This window comes from Branchiostoma belcheri, unplaced genomic scaffold (genome assembly GCF_001625305.1).
Source record: "Branchiostoma belcheri isolate BF01 breed outbred unplaced genomic scaffold, Haploidv18h27 scaffold44, whole genome shotgun sequence".
Classification (NCBI taxonomy): Eukaryota; Metazoa; Chordata; class Leptocardii; order Amphioxiformes; family Branchiostomatidae; genus Branchiostoma; species Branchiostoma belcheri.
This window is the reverse complement of record NW_017804065.1, coordinates 506,959-529,019: the sequence shown is the minus strand read 5'-3', so window position 1 is coordinate 529,019 and position 22,061 is coordinate 506,959. Positions and strand designations below refer to the sequence as shown.

General features: G+C 41.2%; 3 protein-coding genes across 6 annotated transcripts; 1 reads left to right on the top strand and 2 right to left on the bottom strand.

Moving 5' to 3' along the window:
• The first annotated feature begins 90 nt into the window (after positions 1-90).
• LOC109478534 (rhotekin-like) lies at positions 91-21,637 on the top strand. 4 transcript variants are annotated; one of them, XM_019780147.1, is made up of 14 exons: positions 91-257; positions 14,360-14,490; positions 14,881-15,005; positions 15,244-15,415; positions 15,634-15,796; positions 16,214-16,254; positions 16,509-16,603; positions 17,535-17,638; positions 17,900-17,914; positions 18,314-18,442; positions 18,662-18,827; positions 19,219-19,320; positions 19,725-19,873; positions 20,181-21,637. In XM_019780147.1, exons 1-14 carry the CDS (start codon positions 123-125, stop codon positions 20,652-20,654), a joined length of 2,001 nt encoding a protein of 666 aa, XP_019635706.1. In that variant the 5' UTR covers positions 91-122; the 3' UTR covers positions 20,655-21,637. The 4 variants fall into 4 exon arrangements, with proteins under 4 accessions (XP_019635706.1, XP_019635707.1, XP_019635708.1 ...); XM_019780149.1 differs by lacking the exon at positions 91-257 and adding an exon at positions 6,018-6,334; XM_019780150.1 differs by lacking the exon at positions 91-257 and adding an exon at positions 11,390-11,562.
• Positions 1,561-3,341, bottom strand: LOC109478537. The gene has a single exon (XM_019780153.1). It carries the CDS (start codon positions 3,260-3,262, stop codon positions 2,555-2,557), a length of 708 nt encoding a protein of 235 aa, XP_019635712.1. The 5' UTR covers positions 3,263-3,341; the 3' UTR covers positions 1,561-2,554.
• Positions 3,359-4,745, bottom strand: LOC109478536. Its single transcript, XM_019780152.1, has one exon. The coding sequence runs from the start codon at positions 4,319-4,321 to the stop codon at positions 3,383-3,385; it is 939 nt and encodes a 312-aa protein (XP_019635711.1). The 5' UTR covers positions 4,322-4,745; the 3' UTR covers positions 3,359-3,382.
• Positions 21,638-22,061: the final 424 nt, after the last annotated feature.

The window sequence follows — 22,061 nt, the reverse complement described above, 5'->3', positions numbered from 1 at the left end:
TTTAATAACTATTACACAGTTTTGAAGTATAAGTAATGTTTTAATGAGTGTTTTATTTCCTAAAACATTTTCATGATTGTACAACTTTCTTCACGTGTTGATTCGGTTCTTGTCAATCAAAGATGGCGACCCCAGGGAAAAGGAAGCGGGAAGTTCGAGTCGAAAGCCCGATTTGGATTTTACGCACAGAAATGGCGAAAAGGAAGGAGAAAAAGCGCAAGAAAACTGAAGAGTTCGACGTAGTTTTCTCTGAAAAGGTACGTGAGGATTTATAGTTTTGTGTCTTTGCACGTAGGGTGGATAAGAAGGTCGATTCCTGTCAAGAATTTTCCGTTGGGCGAGATTGTTGCTTGAAAAGTTGGCAACGGTCCAACCCAAGCTTTGCGTCCATTCAAATGTCCGTAACTTGTACCGTTATGAGTAGAGTAGAGCAACTGGAGTAGAGTATATAAAGGCAGGAGTGTATACTTAATGTCAGCAGCACTTTCGTGACCAGGAGTTCATTCTTTGACATGGAAATCTATAGTATAGTTACGGTAACACACATACCTGCTGCATAAATTTTTGACATGTATATGCAAATCTTTTGTGCCATATCTTCTTCAAAATGTACAAGCTTGCCTGGTCGGACCCGTCTTGTGGTTTCGGCGAGCTACTACTAGTACCTTCGGTTGCCACCTTCAGGCCTGTAGACGATCCCAGCCGCCCAGTTCAACTATAATAAAGAGTGACGAACATGCAACTTTAATAGGAGGCCGTTACTAATACACCACATAATGCCATTGGCCTTATACCAAAAAGGTAATACACGTACCCTGAATTTGCATTGAAAAGGTTTTTCTCTGAGTCCCCTATACGGCTATAGCCTCCTTGCTGTATTGTTGTCATACTGTTTTATATGGCTCTATGTTTCTTATAGAAATGTGGAGTTCTAATTACTAATATTAACGTTATGAAAGTGGGAAGGATAACCTGTTTCTTTTTTTTTTTCATGCATTTTTTCCATGCTCCTTGCATATAGTGACTAAGTTAGTTATACTCTGAGTCCAGGGTATCAAGTACAAGTATACCATATACAGTGTAATTTTATTAGTATACTGTATACTTAACAATTTTGCTGAGTACAGTGCAGGTGCATTAATATGCTATGTAATTTTGTTAGTATACATGTAACATTACTTTAGCAATTCTACAGGTTCTACACGTTCACACAGTCAGGTACAATAAAGTTGTTAAGTCATACGGTACCTGTTAAATCCCTGAAGATACCAATAAAATTGCTAACGACAATCCTCATGAAATTGCTATACAAATGAAATTGCTAGAAATTGCATTGTATTCAGTCAATTGCCACTGCATTGAATAAATTAAGGGGCCTTTGGAAGGATCTAATCAAGGTTATAGAGAACATAGAACTAATCTCCAAGCAGATCTTTGGTGGGGGTAAGACAGTATCAAATTGGCCAGTCTGTGGGGGAATGGATACTGTCTTACCCCCACCAAAGATCTGCTTGGAGATTACATAGAACCTCCTTGGTCTATTATGGAGGCTCATACTGTAAGTCCATTTTTTATTACGAAATCTTTAAGTTCACGGTTTTCACGAAGACCTTCTTCCCGTGAACTCACCTCCTCGCGAACCCATTCCGTACGTACCACCCCCCTCCCACATCGTGCGTCTCAACTCTATTTACGTACTGTAGTATAGTAACTTCTACATTACGTAGAACTAGTCTAGTAAATGACAAGACGCGACGAATAACGAAAGACTTTTTTTCAGAATCAAATAAACTTTATTCAAAGAGCATATGGTTTATGGACTCATTATTTGTTACTAGTGCTTCTTGCGAACAGTGTAAAAGTTTACATGATAGCCGACTAGACAACATCAAATTTTAACAAGAACGCTAGTTCACTGAGATATAGCGGTGAACAGTTGCAAACATGTGCAACATCGTAACATACGGAATTTTACAACATACATCGGTGCATAAACATACAAAAAGCAGACTTATTTACAGTTTATTTACAGTACAGAAAATCGGCAAAAAATTCGAACCAAGCGGGAATTTTTAGCGTGGGTCTTTGTCCAAGCGCGATAGCGTGGGTCTTTGTCTAAACATCGAAATATCAAACTACACGGGTACATCGTTACACTACAAGCTACACACAAAAAAAATCATTGCACAACATTTCCATACATTCCAATAAAATTTACGCTACACTTACAATATTTACAGGTAATTACAGAGCAAGAATTGCACGAAAATCTAGCGGCGGGCGGATTGACAAATCATGAGAAATTCAACATGGCGGCCGTTGTTTACATAGCGTAGCGTCCTTGTTTACATACATGTCGGTCAAAGTTTGCTTGATTTTTGTACAACTTGTTGAATTAACATGGTTTTAAACATTCACCTACAGTAAAACTATCGAATAGTGCGCTAAAATTCAAACTAGTGGTGATCTACGTGTGGACTACTGGTCAGAAATGTTCGTCAGAAATTGGCAACATTTTTGGCAACAGAGTTCAAACATGGCGGCGGCTATTGTTCTACTCACGCGCCCGGCTCACAGCTCCTCTGATTCCGGTACGGTCCCATCCCCTGGCGATGGCGTCCACGTTGTTTGCAATGCTATCCATAGCACCCAGGACCCAGTTCGCATGGATGGGCTTGAGCTTGGACAGCGTCATGTCCACGGAGATCGAAGCCAGGTCTCGGCCCTCCTGTAGCTCTGTTGTGAACTTGTCGGCGTAGTACTGCACGAAGCGCTGCTTCAGCTCTTTCTTCAACACGTCGTTCACCCCGCCGTCGCAGTCGAGGGGCTGAAGCTCTCCCGTACAGCTGGCTGGCACGAAGACGGCGTGGATGTGATTCTCCTTGAGCTTGGCCAGGAGCTCAGGGCACCGGTGCGCCTTGAAGACATCGAAGATCGCCAAAGCTGACTGGTCTTCGCTCAACCCCAGGGCCTCGCGCTGAGCCGTCACGTAGGGGATGAGAACTTTGTCTGCATACCGGTCCATGGTGGAGGCGTTGGACCAGTGGGACTCGCTGTGATGGATGTCCCACTCCTCCGGGAAGTCGAACTTCGGGTGGCAGCCTGTCGTCTTTCCCTGGTAGAGGAGCTGGGGCGGCAGGAGCTGGCCAGCCAGCGTGATGGTCAGCAGCATGGTGATTTGCTCTTGTCCTCCAGCCCTACGATTGGAACCTGTACAAAAATACGAGAGAGACACATAAGAACAGAAGTATAAAACACACATGAAACATTTACAACTCGAGAAAAAGCAACAAACACATGAAACATTTACAACTCGGCAAAAAGCAACAACTTGTCATAAATTCAGTCACATTTTCTACTCGTAGTAGACTAAGAACTACAATCATTTTACTGGCATAAGCAAAGTGTATAGAACTGTTTTACAGATAAAGATATCAATAAAACAAGCAAACAAACAAACCTGTCGGGATCCCTCCTCTGCAAGCGTCCAGCCGCCCACGGGGACGACGTTGATCCCGGTCTGGTCCCAGTTGACTACAAGCTCGTCCGGGATGTCGTTCTCACGGACGATGTCCTCAATCCTCTGGTGGAAGTCGTCCCGGGTCTGGTCGAAGTCCTGGGGAACCTTCCTAGCCGCCTTGGTGCCCTTCCGCTTGACAAAGTTCATGCGGCGCAGGAAGGAGTTGGCCCACGGCTTTGAAATCCTGATGTGACCGCCGTGTTCCACGAGGAGGCTTCGGTCTTTCCGCGCCACAAGGCCGCGGGCGGCTCCCTGCACCACGAGCCGGTTGACCACGCCCCCCGCCCTTCTCAGGTTTTGGGTGTACTCCTTCAGCTGATCGTCGAGGTCGCCGAGCATGAGTGGCCGTCCAGTGTTTTTGCGTGGAAAGTTCTCGATGCTGTCCTTTCCCAGCCTCTTCAGCTCCTTCGTGTAACTGTTCTTAATGGAGCGGACGGTGCTCTCGTTGAGCTCGCGGCCCACTTCTGCGGACAGCCGTCTTGCCGCCTTTGATGCGCCGACCTCCACGCACACTCTGGCGATCTTAGCTCGCATCTCTGGGCTGTAGTGACCGTACGTGCCGCGCTTTCTCTTGCGGCTCGCTGACTCTGCGATGACCCTCTCCACCTCCCTGTTAGCCGCTGCCGTTGCCTCGGGGTTCTTCGTGTCCATGGGGTTTGGCAGTCCCGGCGTGGTGGAAGGCTTCAGCGAGGGATTGGCTCTCTTTAACCAGGCGAACATGTTGTACACAGTGGCAGTCTCTCGTCTCACACGTCTAAGTCGTCTCAAAGATTGAATGACCGTGCCGAGATTTCTGTCCATACTTATACTGTATCATCTTATTGTCTGACAAAAGATATTAGAATGACAAAAAAATGATTGATATTGCCGTACTGACTTTAATTTTGCCGACAAAAACGCATAACTTTTATGTTTGATTGCTACATTGTTCAAATCGCGCGTACCTCCCGCGTACCTCACGCGACGAAAAATGATTGATATTGCCGTGTCGACCGTCACTTCGCAGACAGAAACGCGTTCCCCTTTATATGTTTGATTGCTACATTGTTCAAATCGCGCGTACCTCGCGCGTACCTCACGCGACGAAAAATGATTGATATTACCGTGCCGACTGTCGGTAAATTTGCCGACAGAGACATGCAACACTTTGTTAAAAATACCGACTCGCGAAGTCAGATACCTCGTGAACACCCAAATTGCTTCATCTCGTGAAATAAAGCATTCGTGAACATAACTGGACTTACAGTACTTTCGACCTGGCGTCTCCAGAATGTGACTGACCCACTTCAAGTGAGTGGCAGGTAATCTCCAAGCAGATCATACGGTGGCAAGGCAGTGTCCATTGGCCAGAGGAGTGTCCATTAGCCACCTTTGGTGGCCGTGCAAACTCCTCTGGCTAATGGATACTGTCTTGCCACCAAAAGGGAACTGCTTGGAGATTAATTAAGTGGCAATGTCAAAGACCACAACAACATGGAGGCAACTTGTATGTTTGAAAGTGACTTTAAATTTAATACTTTGTTTAAAAATTGTCGTCATTATATGACAATGACATATATGACATACCATATATGACATATATATGACATCAGACATACCATACTCTATTCTACTATGGAATTAAATGACTTTACTCATGATACTAACTTTCATATCAAGTTGTTATACAAGTTTCAATAATAAAAATACAGGGAGTTTTCTGCTAGGAATAGGATACAATGTTATTTACATGGATCTTACTCAGCATAAGGATTTGTACATCCCCTATAAGAACTTGCAGCATTGGAAGACATGGAAGAAAGTTAAAAGGCCAGCAAAAGAATGTAAATTGCACAGTCATCATGCAATGCAATAACCTAAATCAAAACCACATGCTCTGGGAAACCATACTTGGAGACATCTGTGACCCTGTTACAGTTCACAACTTGACACTTCCCTGTTTCCACTTCTCAGCCCAGTGCCACTGGAGTCTCCTCCCTCCCTGTGTGCCTTTCCCACAGATTTTGACTCATATCTCTAAATTTAGCACCGTCCTGGTAAGGCAGCTTTTCATTGGCACAAGATGTCCTCAGGATCAACTTCTGTTTCTTTTATGTTGGTTTGCTTGGTCTGACTTCTGTATGAAGTGTGTGGGTGTAAAAACAGTTCCAGTCTACTGCAGAACACAGAGCATGATTTCCCTCACGATGTGTTGATCTGTTCTTCACACCTCTCTATACTTACACCCCAGGTTCATTTACATTATAAAAGTCTTACTTCATCAAACAGCAATTAGCAATCCACTTATCACCTATTCAAGCCATGAAAACAAATCAAAACATGACGACATGATAAGGAAACCCCCCATTGGACATCTCCAGCTGGTAACATAACACCCTCTCCTGTAGAGGCTTCCTGTTGGGGGCATTCCTCACCATTGGTCTCATTGTACTAACAATAGACTCCCGCCCACGCTCCCGCCACATGGAGAGCTGTGTTTGCATACAGACCCAGTCATCTAGGGCAAAAAGGAGCGGGAAGTGGATCTAACCAGACAGTTATGAGTTAGCTCCCGTACAGAGACGAGTCTGCCTGTGACAAGTGTCTGCTGTCAGTCCGAGAGGAAGTTTCAGACTTTTCTGTCTGTAGTGTATCGGAAAATTGGTCCCTGAAGATTCCTGTGCACAATTTGTGTTGGACTGGTTGTACGAGCGCTCTTCTGTTATGCCAGGGTTTGTGGAGGCAAGACAAGCCAGGCTTGCTATCATGGATTCTGTTTTCATCATGGAAGACTTGAATGAATACTACTACAGACAGTTGGCAGCAAGCATACAGGTAAAAACTGTTACTACTGGTATTTCTTTGTTAGAGTGCAAATTGATATTGATTCTTTTCATGTAAGTTTTTCATCATACTTTGAGGTCAAGTTTTGAAGGAGCTGATAATTTATAAGGCTGCTTGTTCAAACTTTCTGCACCTTGTACTTTTTATTGAAATTTTGCAACATTGACTTGTCATCATGCTTTCCCTTAGAATTACCGTTGTTATACATTACCAAACTGAAGGTAGCACCTTTTCAGAAATTCTACTGACTATTTTTACAGTCAGGCACTAAGTTCTATGTTTGAAGCATTTATACACTTACTTGTGCAACACCAGTTGTGTCCCAAAACATTCCACATCTGTTCCCAGCCTCCATGGACCTGTTGTTCCCACTGTTATTGACACTGGAAGACTATTTCAAACATTCAGTTTGATCAGCAATCTCTGGTTACCACCTCGCACAGATCTGAAGGTTCACATTGTCCTACTTATCCTTGCATTCGTTACTTTTTTGGAATTTTGTGTCATCGCAAAAGTCAGCAATGTGGAAGAGTCGGACAAAAATAACTTCTGCTTATCTGCGCCATCGGCAATTAGATTTGTAATTCCACGGAGAAATTCCCTTCTTTGTTTGCCTCTCTTGTACAATTATTTACCCTTGCCTAACAGGCAGGTAATCTGCAGACATGGCAAGTGTTTTTCTGGTAATTCCCGGAATTTGTGTCTACAAGAAGTATTTGTGGCGTAAACAGCCCTTTGATTTGCGTGAATTAGAAGGAATGCTTTTTTTTCTTCTTGGCAGAAATCAGGTGTTACCTGAGTAAAATTGATGGGACACATTATCTATGTTGGAAGTCAGGTAAAAGACAGGAAGGAAATGGCTTGGACAGAGAGTGGTTTCCTGTGGGTTCATTATTGGGCTAGTCGGCATTGTGATGTGGCCCTCCAGCCAACAAATAAACGGTTGACTTGCCCACTTGTCGCTGTTTGCTGAGGGTGACCCGCATGTCGTGTCGTGTTCCGGTTTGGTGTGCTACGAGACCCCCTCGGGTATACACGACTCGAGGGGGTTCTTATACTCATCAAAGACCTGCAGCTATTCCCAACTTGTGGAAAGTTACAAAGGATTGCAGACGTTCGGATGGCATGTAGAAATTCACCTTTGCCCAGTTCTTTTACACCTTGCCTTCTCCTGTTTCAGTTTTACTGTTGTGATATATCCACCTGTCTAGTTGGGTCTTGCCCCAGGGAAACAGTCATACATCCTGTGCCTCACAATAGGAACACCTGGAGCCTGACATCCAGACAATACAAACCTGTTTGATCACCCGTGTCTGAGGTCAGGGTCAAACTCCACATAATACAGACACTTGTCCATGACTTACAGCTGTTATTGTTGCCTATTTGTGCGAGTTCATGAGGTGTGAAGACCACCCAAAACATTGATTGTCATTCTAATGAGAGTTTACAGTAAACAAGGCTTCAGTGTTTGAGTTTGTCAATCTTCTTGGAGTAGTCAAGGAGGTTAAATAAGTGACCTCCTTTGGACTAGTTTGGCAGCAACAGCAAAATTGAAAGTAATAAAGTACCATATAGAAAGTACCTTTTTTGATGGTGACAGGTGAAAGCAATTTCTTCCCTATCAGCTCTAGACAGCTCCCATACTGAGATGTACCATCTGGTTTGTGTAAGTCTGTCTCATAACCAGTAGTGAGAGGATTACCCTCCAATTTATCAGAGCTTTGGATACAATAACAGATGATGAAAAGATAAGTGGCCCATGTACCATGTGTACAGTTTCCATTACTTTTGACAAATAACTGTATGTGTTTGCCATGAAAATGGCTTGACCTTATTCCTTTCCTCTTACCTAGATACCCTCCTGTGACATACAGTGGGCACAAGTTTGTAAACCTTATAAGTAACGGTACCACCATGCTGGGTGTCTGGTGTCCAGGTTAGAGTTTCAGGGTCTCATAGAACCTTGTTTTGAATACAAGTAAACACAACCTCCATGTGCCCCCAAAACATTTACATTCATGTGATGTCATGACTTGAATGCCATGTTTGTGGACTCTTATGGCGAGTTCACTGTGCCTAATGAATTTTTGACTTGTCAGAGGACACAACAGAATTGGAACCAAAAGTTACCAGTATTACTTATAATTAGGACAAGAAGATTTAGTACATGTGACAAGTGCTGTAGATATGTACCTTGCAATAGATTTTCCCTCGAGGAATCCGTCATTTACTATGATTTAGGTTTCTTGTTTGAATTGGACAAGGAGTAGAGATCTTGATATACTACAGGAATAACATACTACAGGAAAGGATTGGGGATTTGGGTCCCTCTTGGATTTTGTAATCTTTGTAAGATTCTTTGATCTTGAACTTGTGAACTCCTCCTACACATCTTTCTTACCAGATTTGGATAGACTTGTGATGACATGTTATGTCAAGTCTGCTCTCAATAACAAGTACAGAACCTGCGAACCTTTGAAATATTACACCCAGTTTCTGTTCTCTGGTTTAGAGTTTCCTATGCCTAATCATAAGCATGTGCTCCAGTTGATGTTCGCACATGTGGTGTGTCAAGTTCCTTTTATGCTTGAAGTGAGAAATGTGACCATGACATACTGTAATCAATGTTTTGTGACCATGTTTTGTGACTTTTGTATCAGGGATGTTAACAGAAGAGACCATGTCTGTGCACATTTGATTATTAACTTGATTTGATAACCACAATGTAAAGTTAGAAGTCAGCACTTGGTCCCTATTGCACTGATAATGTCGGAAGGTTGCACTTTGATATGTAGACACAAGGGGGCATGCCACATGCTTTCACTGTCACTGCTTATATCTATTTCTTGGTCCAGATGGAACCCAGTCAGGGTAAAACATTACCCCAGTGGCTTGGTTATCAGCACCATGATTGATCTACCTGTACAAAGGCAACAGAGTTTATGGACTCTCATATTCCCAGTGGCATTTGTAATATTTTTCCTGACCCCATTTATTGGCATTACCCTCTCCCAAGGGACACAGTCACCTGTTTAGAAGATAATGCTATTTTCTGAGGATGTGTGAAATGTAGCAAAACAAAGTAGATTGTGACTGCTGTGTGTGATTTATGTGACAAATGTGCTTGATATAGCTGTCATATATACCCATTTTACCTCTAATGAAGTCATTAGCATAAATTACTCTGGCAGTTTCTACCAAAATGAAATACTGGTAGTTTTGAAAATTACATTGCAAATTCCATTACAATTTGAGTTTCACAGATTGATTTACCATAGGCAAAGTGCATTTTAAGGTTAATAAAAAAATTATAGCAAATATGGCTGTGTTTTTAGTTTAATAGAGTTTGAAAAGTTAGTCTATAGCATTGAAATGCTCAATTATGAAAAAAAAATGTTTAACTTTCAGGTTTTTCTTTTTATTGTTCATGCCATGAATGTGATATAAACAGATTTCCCAGTCATCAATCAATGGTCCACAGGCTTCATGATCTCCCAGTAACTACTCTGAAAACAACCCACACACTCCACTCACCAGAGTGCCAAGTAAAGATCATGATTTAGGGACATTCAATCCTTGTGAAACTGTTTCACTTTAGACTTGTGTTATTCCCATGCTGACAACCACACATTGCGATGAATGATGAAGGAAGCACAGATGTCATAAGCCAGACAGTTTCCTGGATAATTACAGGCTTTCTGGGAACCCTTCCATATTCTGACTCAGTCTGTGGCCCGTAGCTTACTGGTATAGAAATTCTATTTAAATTATTACAGTATGGATGTAGATATTCACTGAGGAGAATATGATTCTGAAGTTATATTTCAATTATCAAAATGTATTTTGAAAAGGTTGTCTGTAAAAATGTGTGTAATGTCAAATTGTCAATGGAATAAGAGGACAACACATCAATGTTATACAATGATGTATATTTAAATAACAAAACGGCAATTTGTGTATAACTGTTTGGTTGTGTTTTATTCCCTAAGTTGAGGAGAAAAGGTAGTAATCTCTGAAATGCATCTGGCAGGAAGGTTACAGCAGAAACCACTTAAGGTAATTAGGCCATAATGGCAAGTTCTTAAAAGGCCAACCCAATGTCATTGCACATACATTGTACATGGTTACTAGCTGAAACTAATTACCAAAAACACAGGCTACTGGTACGTTGCAATGTATGTATGGATGCTACATATTTGAAAGAAATACAGTAACATGCAAGCAATGTATTTTCTTCAATAATTTTTAGGCATTAAAATGTGTAAGAAGGAGAAATGATGTGGGAACAAGAGTCAAATATCCGGATGGCTTAGATAACGATCATCTAGAAGCTGTTTCCCACATAATTACATGTCACTAGTAATCCCTCCACTTGCCTGACCTAAATTTCTGACATAGTCACAGTTGCATTTTTTATTCGATCCAAAACCGCATTACAGATTATCACATAGGATAATGGGGGTACTACGTTTTGCTTGTTTAAATATGGTTGCCCAAAAATGAAAATGAAATGACAGTGGTTTGTGAGATTTAGATGGGGACTTATAGATGGTTTTATTGTAGAAAATACAGTTGTTCGTCTGCTCCCTCCTGTCCTCTTCAGTGGTTTAACCCTGAGACTACTGAAATAATTATGTTTTGAAGCTTGCCTGCCTGCATAGAAATAAGCCTGCACAGAATCCCACGGGAGGTATCGGTTACACTTTGTCCTTGCAAGTAGACTGGTCTTCAGGAAGGATGATGTCAGCGCCCAGCCACACAAGTAATTTTCCTCCTATAGCAGAGGAAGTGGTGGCAGGAATAGATAGTAGCAGCTTCTGGTCTGGTCTGTTGGCATCTGAACAAAGAAAAATCTGCCTTTTTCAGACAGCGTTGGATTGAAAATTCAAATCAAGCCCCAAGCTCAGTACATGAGTCAGACTTTAGTATTCCTGGTTGGGGGCTGATGAATCATTCTCTGCTGTGGGAATGGAATCTCCCAGGTTGCAGGCCACAAACTAGTGATCTGCATCGTCCCCACCCCTCTTTGTAAATGGTTCAGTCCAGCATGAGTAAAGGCATGATGGCATACATGGACAAGCCAGGAGGCTGGCCAGGAAATTTGCCAAGATGCTGCATACATCTGTTTGAAAGGATCTGAGATTTCACCACTGAAACCAAAGCTGCTGGACCCAATGGCCATGCATCTGCAACACGGGACGGTGAAGCTTCCCAAATGTGTGAGTATCCAGGCCCCATTCTGTTTTCCTCCTCCAACAGTTGCTGTGTGGATGCCTCAGTGTTGACATAGATGGCAGTTTTGCCATTGTTCTGCTCCAACTGCCACATGTTGTGAAAATGGAGACTTGCTCCCAGGACAGTTGAAGCAAGGGTCACTGATACCATTTTGGGTGTTGCGGCATAGAAGGCATCACATATGTGCTTGATGGATCGTGGAAATCTACTCAATCATGTATTCTAGTTGGTTTTACAGTCAGCTATCAGACTGCACCTAAAATAGCTCAAAATTATTTCTTGTGTATAACTTATTATTAGAAGGCACTGAAAATTACATGTGTCCATACACAGAATGCAACACAATTACAATTGATAGGAATTTAATACATTATTTACAAGTTTCCAATTAATTACATATGTAATGTAGACATAAGCATGCTCACTCTTACTTTGGTATTAGGTATCTCCATTTCCTTGTTTGGTTTTGTTGTTTTAGCCAACAGGCCATGAAACAGATGAAGAGATCATTTTTGACAGCATCTATAATATATCTTTATCATTTCATCTTCACAGTCATAGCAAAATGGGATTTACATTTAGGATGAATTTATTACATTGAAATATTACAGTTCAGTACAACTACAAGGTCACTGTCATCATACAGGTAACCACATCTGCATAAGGACCACCAAGCTAATGTGACCACTTTTTGGTGGGCCCTTAGATTATTTTTCCTATCAAATCCTGTCAACTTTACCACTTGTCCACAAATTTCAGTCCCCTGAAAGGTCTTTTATGCTGTTTTCACTGCATATCTAAACCATCTCTCTACATCATAGATCCAACAGGCATCTCCTACTTTGCATCATTTAGTTATTACCAAAATTCCCTGTATTGTAACTGTACTGAGACCTTATAAATATTTGATATCACTGTCTAGGTATTACCAAATAACATGTTATCAACGTAAAGTGAGAGAGTAAGTGGGATGGAAATTGACACAATACAAAGGGTGCCTGGTAGTTTTGCCAAAGTCATTGCCAAAATGAAAGGCAAAACATACAAAAACATTTGCATCCAATTAACCATTACCAGCCATAATTAGTGCTTTTTCCCATTTATTGTTCAGTAGTTGCCTGCAGTTATGAGTTATAATGGCAGGAAATATGGAAATTGAGTCATTGTTCAGTACATGTAATTATATTACGTTCACTTCAAAAGGCAGTGTACTTGGCTGTAATATATAATTAGCAATTTTATCAGCAACCAAAACATATAGTTCTTTTCTTTCATTTACCAATGTATAGACTAGAATACCGACCATTTGCAAATTTCCAATATAATAAATTATTTAACAGTTGGCATGGAACCAATTGAGCGGCAGATTATATCCGGAAAAGGCTTTTCATAATATTTTTGATGAGGTTAATCTCACACCTCTTTTTATTTTCAGCGAGGGCTCTTGCCATATGTTTTAAGATGTTAGTTGATGCAAGGAGGTTAAAAATCCGATTTTAACGTCCTTGTTTATAGTAATATCAACATCAGAGATATACCTGATAAAAATTAAAAACATTCATTGGTCAAATAGTCAACACTCACAGTCATGCTTACATTCAATACTAGGGTACAATTATGTTGCAGGTCCTTAGCTAATATATTCTGAATCAAATATATGGCATTGTATTTTTTCTTTCCCCCAGTCAACTCATGCAGTTCTAGTGCTCAGAAACAAATAATTACATTGATGACGCCTGTCAATAATTGGTCTACTGCCCACATTTTTACTCTACGCACATTTGTTCCAAATGTATCACATGTCTAGACACTGATCTTTTTTTATCCCTTGCAAGTACTTTCAAACAAAGCAATAGAACCCAGTAGTCGAAAATCTAGAGCTTTGCTGAGCTGTTTCTTGTCAAAGGGCACTGTAGGAAATAACCAGATTGTACTTAAGGACAGGATAGCTTTTGATCCTGTTCTACTTAAGCTGAAACTTTTTCCAAGCACTTGATTTGTTTTCTCCATGTGCTGTGTGACATAAAAGAAAAAGCTTTGATATAAAGCTGTGTAAACTAGGTTGCTGAAAAATAGTGCACGGAATCCGTTTTATCTCTTAAGTACCTTCAGGCAGCTATGATGATTTCATTCAGAAGTGTTTATGATTTTTGCTAGTCATTTTGTCTTCTCAAATTGCATTTTATGCTGGCTATCATATATACATGAATGTATATAGCTATATATATATATAGCTATATTTACCCATACATATATATACACAAACTTGTTCCCGGATTGTCATCAATATAAATGCCAGTAGTTTGCATGAAAAGAGCAGCCAGTCAGTAACCCAGTCTCAGGTGTGCATTGTACTTCAGTATGGAAAAAACATTTGGCCATCTGGACAGGTGGCATCTCAATCTGGTACTTGTCTTCCTAACAGGTTGCTGCATCCAGTCTTAAGTAAAACACTCAGTTGTAAAACTTACCAGGAAACTGCTGAGTTGACTAACTGATTCATACACTTTTAGTCATCCTTCCTACAGGGAATTTTTTTATATCACCCAGGAATTGGATGGTACACATTTTTTTATTTCACATAGTCAAGTTGACCACCTCTACATAAGGACCAACTGGCCCATGAGACGTATTGACACAAGCATGTCTATAGTGACCACTTATCCACGTAGACCCTGGATGGGCCAATTTTGACCTAACTTCAGCACGTTTTCTAGAAAAGAGCAGTTAAGAAATGCAAATGTCAGGTACAACATTAATGAAAAATGTCTGTTTTCTCAGGATGCGGACCTGCAGCAGAAGTTGGATTTTGAGATCAAGATGCGGGATGGCACCACAAAGCTGCTGCAGGCCTGCAAGCACGAGGCCCAGGCTGTGGAGGCTGCCAAGAACCTGCTCACCTCCAACACAAGGTCCGACAACTCTCACTGGGTTACTTCATCCATCAGTGTTACATGTAGCTGGTGTTTTCACTGTGCTAAAACTGTTAAGGAGTCCATGTATCATACTCATAGCTAATCTTCAGGCCCTTCAAATGTCAGAGAAAAATCTTCAGAATGTATGAAGTCTTTATGTTCTTACATATTACAAGTTAGAGGTCAAGTACATCTGGAAAAGGTCCAGCTTTCAAGCATTCATTCAAACATTCAAGTTATAATAACTTAAATCTACAGTTGGACAGTGGTGGAAATTCCAACAAGCCCTTTTTATCAACATTTTTTAAATGTTATACCAATGATAATCCTTTGAAAATGACATGCCAATAAGAATTATCCTCCATGTGTTTCCCATTTATTCTGAAGAATGATGGCGTACATGAGTGAACTGCAGAGACGTAAGACAGCAGAAGTGATGGGGAAGGAGAACTCAGAAGCAACCAACGGCCATCTGATCAAGGAACCCTGTAAAGCCAAGGTGGCTGTGTCAGGTAAAAACCTTTGTGTGGAACATGTCAAGGCTTTAAAAGACATCAAAGGCTTGAAAACACATCAAAAGTTTCCAGGTCTAAAAGGCACAACAGAGCAAGTTTGAAAAGGAAGCAACTATAACTGCCATTTTTTATATCTACGTGTATTTGTGATATCTAAAAAATTATGCATACATGTAGGCATTAGGAAAAATATTCTATTCTTAACTTTGCTGCTTTTTTGCCTTCCCCTGTCCAGACATTCGTATCCCCCTGATGTGGCGTGAGACAGAGCTGTCTAAGAGCCGCGGGGAGGGCCGTCGGTGTGCTGTGTTCTGTGTGCTGAAGCAGGGACTGAACATCCAGGACACACAACTGGTGCATGTGGACAGGACCATGACGGACATCACCTTCGAGGACATCATTGTGTTGTGAGTCGTCTCACCTTCCTGCATCCCTGTCTCTAATATCAAAAGTTTTGCTTTGTAGGTTTAAGTTTTGCATTTCTCAGTTTTGATGGATATTGGCAATGAATTGTATAGGATCATTCTTTTCCATAGATGTTAAGGAGAGATGTTAAGATAAGAAATTTTATGTTAGCTAGTACCTGTTTTTCATACGAACTTATGTCATTGTTTTCTCTTCCCAGTGAGGATGTTGTGCATGACTTCTCGCTGACAGTAGAGGTGTACTACACCGTGTTGGAGGATGACCTGGCCTTCGCCAGCACTCCCAGGAAGATCAAACACAAGATCAACAGCATGTCTGCCTCCATAGGCAAGTCCATGGGCAAGAAAGTACAGGCCTATCTGGTAAGTTCTTCACACCAAGACGTGTTTATACCAAGCCAACGTTTGGGTGAAAGAGCAAACTGACTGGTTCTACTCTGCTCTGCAGCTAGGTGGCAATCCCAAACTTGACTGTCAGATTTTCTGATCTGTACCTTAATAGGCTCCTTAATCCAACAAGATAATCTGTTGTCCTCTCTTTCTATCACCTTTCCCCTTAGGCCACACCAATTTAATTTGCTGGTTCATGGATTCTCCCACTTAATTTTTTCCTAATTTGAACAAAACAAACTTTCAGCCCCTAAATCAACTCCAAGTTTGGAAATTTTAGGAAATTGTTAAACATTTTTAGCAAACATGGTAAGCATAGAATATTACCATACATTAAATTGTAGCATAGAATATTATCATACATTAAATGTTTTCCTGTTTGCATTTTAGGAAAGATCAGACTCAGCCCCAGGAACCAACCCCTGTAACATGTAAGTTAACATGTCCTACTTGTAAAGAATTCAATATCAGTAATTAACAGCTGTAGAACTCAACAGTGTTCTGATTCAGGATTAATTAGTCAAAGTGCCAGATGTCTTTTGATATGTTTGTGTTTTTGTTTCTGTAATGGACCAGAAAATGCTAATTTTTCCAAGCTGAACAGTTTGTAATTGTAAGGTCATGTTTGCAATATATGAGCAATACTGTAATAACCAATAATCTTGTCTTCCCATTCAATCCTCAGAGGTCCCAAGTTTCATCTTGCTGCTAGTGTGGAACTCAGCCTCAGAGATGCCAGTGACTCCATCAGAACACATGACCTCAGTGTAGGCTCAAAAGGTGGGTCACTCGGACTGTTTTCCTATAGCTATGAGTATGACCACAAATCCAGTGAGAAATAGACAGTTAGCCTCATGGCTACTCTCCAAGCAGAGGTATGGGTTTTGGGGGTATTTTTAGCGTGTTTTTAGCCTTTTTTATCGGGGTTTCTCTTTTGCACTGAAAAGTTGGGTTTGGAGGAAAAAAAATTCAGTGCAAAAGAGAAACCCCGATAAAAAAGCCTAAAAACACGCTAAAATACCCCCAAACCCATACCTCTGCTTGGAGAGTACCTCATGGCTACATGCCACTTCTTGTTTGTATACACTATCAGTAAAGCTTGTTTGCTGGGAATGACTGTCACACGTTTGGGATCAGTATCAGGGGCTGATTGTTGCATTGCAGAGAAGATCTCAGTCCTTTATAATATGGAATGTGGACTATGCAGAGCTATGGTACAACATTTGTCTAGGAATGTACAGATTTGTTGATCACAGCCATGGGTCAGTATTGTGACCTACTCACTTATGACAAATATTCACTTATTCCTGGGGAAGGACATGCTCTTGGGTTTACTCTGTTAGCTCACTTTGCACCACTTCTACCGCACTGCTGTTGTACACAATTTGTGACTTTGCTTCTGTCCCAGCTTGCTTTTCATGGACAATTGACAGAAGAAAAGGTTTGAACAACACAATTGTCTTCGTTTATTTGTAAGTTTTTAGAAAACTTTGACGTTATTCAGCCCCCTTTCCAGTAGACGGTAATCGCTGAGCGACCATACATCTACAAAAAAATTTGTTCTTTGTGAAATCTGTTGAATTGAGCGATCTGTCAACTCTTTGGCTGCTCAGCAGTGGCAGCCTGTGATTTTAAGGGGGTGTTAAACAACATCCCCAGGTTGTTGACAGTTATCAGTGATGCCCCCTATCTGTTTGCTTGTGCCCTGCAGACAGTAGTAGCCATCTCTCCCTGTATGGGAATCTTTGTTGCCGGCTGGCCGTCCAGCCCAGGTGCATGGTGGAGGAATGTGCAGCAGGCTTCCTCAACTTACAGGTACTGCAGCTTTTCTCTCTGTTCCAGGTGTTTCTTTACCTGCCAGGTGCTTTCTTTGTATTATGGACAATCGTATATGGTACATGATGTACATGTACATGTACAATGTACATGTATGGTATTAGACATGACCTAGTTTAATGCTACTAGGTTGTTTAATATATGAGTGATATTAGCAGAGTATTTGATGTAATTTTTCAAAGGTTGTGGGTTATAATAACTGAATGTTTTGTTTCTTCCCCTTTTTCTTACTTTGTAAAGGAACCAGCAAATGAGGTAAAGGCCCACTACTTCAGTGTTCGTGCATGATGAATCTTGCAGTGTGTTACTTAGATGATATAGAAGAGGCCTTGGAGTAGGATACTCTTTCACAGTGATAGTGATATGATTAGGGAGTGGCCTGTATGGATTTAGCCACAGAAAGGTTGCTTATGGTTGTGCCTCTTTTTTGCAATCTTGGCAAAATTCTGTGGTTTGCAAAGAAATGCATTTCACTCACACTTTGAGTGTAAGTACATTTATACCTAACACTAGTCATGGAAATTTGACAACACAACATAGTAGAAGTACTGCATGGTGTGTTGTGAGATGCATGGTTTGCAGTGAGTTGGGTTTGTTAAAACTGCTTACATGTAAAAACCTGTAAGAAAACAAAAGGCTGTTTTTCCTGTACAGGAGATGGTGGGTGGGCTGCCCAACTGGACCCGGAGGTGGTGTGTACTGAAGGGGCCCTACCTCAGGACATGGGCGTATCCTGAAGAAGTGGAGGAGAAAGAACCACTCCTGTCATTACACATCAGACAGGTAGGCATGTCTGAACTGTTCAACTGTTACAAGGGCTTTACTATCCTTGCAGGGTTAAGAGCTAACATTCTTCTACAGTTGTCATGTCCAGAATATGTTATTGTATATCTTATATCATAATGCATGGGAGATGAACGTGTGAAATTTTAGGTTCACAAGTTGTCATATACTAACTTTGATGTCAAACCTTGGTGAAACAACAACATTCCACCCTATCAGGACACACGAGTGGAGGAGGTTGACAAGATGATGATGAAGAGACCCAACAGTTTTGACGTCATCACCCGAGTGTCCGGCGAGGACCAGCCCCATATCTTCTCAGCTGACACCAGGGAGGACAGGGACACCTGGGTACAGGCCTTACAGCGCCACTTCGCTCATGCAGGTCAGCAGATTTCCTCACCGTCTAGTTGTTTGTTTCTATTGTTTGTGTCAGGACTTGAAATACACTTTAGGGATATACATGTAGGTGCACTGGTGCACGTAATCTGAAAATTTAGGTGCACAAAAATACCAGCAAAACCTAAGAATGTACAAAACTCTTTAAGTAATTACTCTTGACTTTTAATTGTGCAACATACTGGTAGCATTCATTAACTGGATGGTTACTTAGGTTATATATTTAGTACAATGTACTTGTATTGCTTTAGGCTGTATCTACTGCTTTGTATGTAATGATGATTGTACAGACTTTGTTTTGTGTTGTGCAATATGTGGTGTACCACATGTGTTGTTATCTCAACAAACTCCAACTCCCTGTATGTTTGTGCCTACAGAAGCCTGGCAGCAGGCCTATCACTGTATGATGCCCATCCACATCCCCACACCCTGCAAGCTGCCGGCTTTCCTCAGGAAGGGTTCACTGTACGACGACCTGTGTGAGTAAACATCAGGATTCTCTATTGCTTAGGTTTCCTGTGTAGACCTTGAAAACAGTTTGGCATCCTAGCTTGGGCAGTTTGAAGTACACATCTTATACTTGGTTAACATGTATAAATTGCTTGACTCAGCATATCTGAATTGTAAACAAAAGCTTTGGTCAAAAATTTTTGTTAGGTCACATTGTCAACATAGGACAATAAATCATCTTATGTCTCATCAGCTTGCTTCAGTACATAATGGACATTTTATATAGTTACTGGTCATATTTTGCATGTACAGATATACTAGACAAGGCAATCACAGATGGCAGGCAAACAAGCCCCAAAAAATCAATACTTTACTCCACAGTTACTTGTTTGTAGTTGAAATTTTATAAAGAAGACCTTACCCCCTACTGCAGCTGTGGACTCACCCACCAAGGATTCAGTGGAGTTCTCCAGTGAGGATGATCGGATATCCCAGAGTTCCCTGGGCTCCAGAGGGTCGGGGGATGAAGTCTTCAACACGTCAGAAGTGATGATGGCACCGCCATGGGCGCTACTCTTCCAGGTAAACACCTGTTATTTTATCTCCAAGTAGATGTCAAAGTTGTAAGTAAATACCCTATACCTGTAGGCATGTAGAATGTAATACAGAAGGGGGTGCACAAAGGGTTGAGATAAGATAGGGTCAGGACTCAGGAGGTAGGAAATCAGTGAGAGTTTGGCTGTGATTAACGTGAATTATGATGTATCTAGAAAACATGTAAAAATGACATTATTCAATTTAAAACGTTGCTGTCGGTACTTGACTGAAGGTTTGAATATTGAATATCAAAATGGCAGTGAGTAAATCCATGGTATTGTATTTTTCACAGGGTAAGGCAATAAAAGTGACCAAACCCAACGCAACTACAGATGACCAGCGGTCAGCTGAGGTCAGTACCAAGCCGGTGCCGGCTGAGAGACGACTGGTCCAGCCCAGGACAGACTCCACCAGTAGCAGTGACTCTCTCCCTCCTGTGAAGCCTGTCCCCTCCCCTCGCTCTAACAAGGGGACCCCCGGCTCAGCCTCCTCACCAGAGTCAGGAGGGAAACCCCGGGAGAAGCCGGTCCCAGCTAAGCGCCAGGTCAGGGGCACGTCCTCAGGGTCAGACTCATCCAGCACAGAGCAGAGCTCAGAGACGACGGCTAAACTCCCCCGGCCACGGGAGCGGGGAGGCAAAGTCTCAGGGTCAGAGTCGTCAGATGACGGCTCTAGTGGGAGAGGGAGCATCTCCAGTGGATCAGGTGCTACTAACCCTCCTCCTAAACCCCCTCGGGTGGCAGGGGGGTCGACTGGAGATAGGTAGTCACTTTGAACCTCCAAGTAAAAAGATAAAGTTTATGCTTCGGCCTTCCTAAACAAAGTCTTGATTGACCTTAGATTACAGACTGTTACAGCTGCACATTTGAACCTTGCTCTGTCAGGAACAAGAGTAAAGGGTATAACATTGGTTTTTGCTCAAGTGAACATTTGATTCTGCAGAATATTGAAACGAATATGTCCAGCTGTTCTTTAATACATCATAATCTGTACAAAAGTGAGTGCAGAATTTTGTTGTTATATATACTAATCGACTCATTAAAAAATTAAAAAAAAAAAACAAATTCGGCTGGCCTAAACATTTTGTAAAATCTCTCTGCATTATACAGGTTCATATGATAGATTCATGCAGAACTGTTCCTTCTGGAGTAGTACAAATCAGCAAAACCTGGCGCCACTATACAAATAACAACCTAAACATTTGGCCAAGTGCGTTGTATCCCTGACAAAGTGAACTTTTGAACCTGTCCCACCACAAAGAGTGCACCCTCTGAAAAGTGCTTGTTTTGCATTTTGACTTTGTTCCTGTATAGCCGTTAGTACAAACATACATGCCTGCTGACAATAGATTTCAGAGCAGTGTTGGCAGCAGAGAAATTTAACTTACTAAATTAAGAAATAAATCATTTATGACTTGGGATTGCCTTGTTTAGATGATAGAGAATGACACTGTAGATATGTATGAGTTCATGAAACAAAGGCTTTGAAAGGTTATTGGAGAGCAAGGAGTGCTGTGTCTCAGGCAAGCTTCCAACAGCAAATTTGCTCACCATTTGATGTGAAAATCTAGAGTATTTTGTTGCTATCCAAGTGCTTTATATTGAGGTGCTAGTTTAAAAGCAAATGTCACAAATTTAGATAGCAAAGATAATCATAATGAATAGATGTTGTAATGTAGACAAAAAATTAATATTTTGTACTTTTCACCTCTGTCCTTGTTGATATACAGTACAAAACAGAAGTCCAAAGATTTCTCAGCTAGTGAACTCGACTGTAAGTTGTACTTCAGTGGCGTACTTCAGCAAAGATAATCATAATGAATAGATGTTGTAATGTAGACAAAAAATTAATATTTTGTACTTTTCACCTCTGTCCTTGTTGATATACAGTACAAAACAGAAGTCCAAAGATTTCTCAGTGGCGTACTTCAGCAAAGATAATCATAATGAATAGATGTTGTAATGTAGACAAAAAATTAATATTTTGTACTTTTCACCTCTGTCCTTGTTGATATACAGTACAAAACAGAAGTCCAAAGATTTCTCAGCTAGTGAACTCGACTGTAAGTTGTACTTCAGTGGCTTAAACCCTCCAAGTGTTTTCTGGCACTTGGAGTGATGACACCGTAAAGACTGTTTTAGTAAGGACTAGGTCACATAATTCTGTGTAATGT

Excerpts from the sequence above, each read along its gene's own strand:
- LOC109478536 (XM_019780152.1), bottom strand. The coding sequence starts at position 4,321 with ATGGACAGAAATCTCGGCACGGTCATTCAATCTTTGAGACGACTTAGA.
- LOC109478534 (XM_019780147.1), top strand. The coding sequence starts at position 123 with ATGGCGACCCCAGGGAAAAGGAAGCGGGAAGTTCGAGTCGAAAGCCCG. Across the intron at positions 15,006-15,243 it reads AGCCAAGGTGGCTGTGTCAG|ACATTCGTATCCCCCTGATG; the intron begins GTAAAAACCTTT and ends TCCCCTGTCCAG. Across the intron at positions 19,321-19,724 it reads TTCACTGTACGACGACCTGT|CTGTGGACTCACCCACCAAG; the intron begins GTGAGTAAACAT and ends CCCCTACTGCAG.
- LOC109478537 (XM_019780153.1), bottom strand. The coding sequence starts at position 3,262 with ATGTGTGTTTTATACTTCTGTTCTTATGTGTCTCTCTCGTATTTTTGT.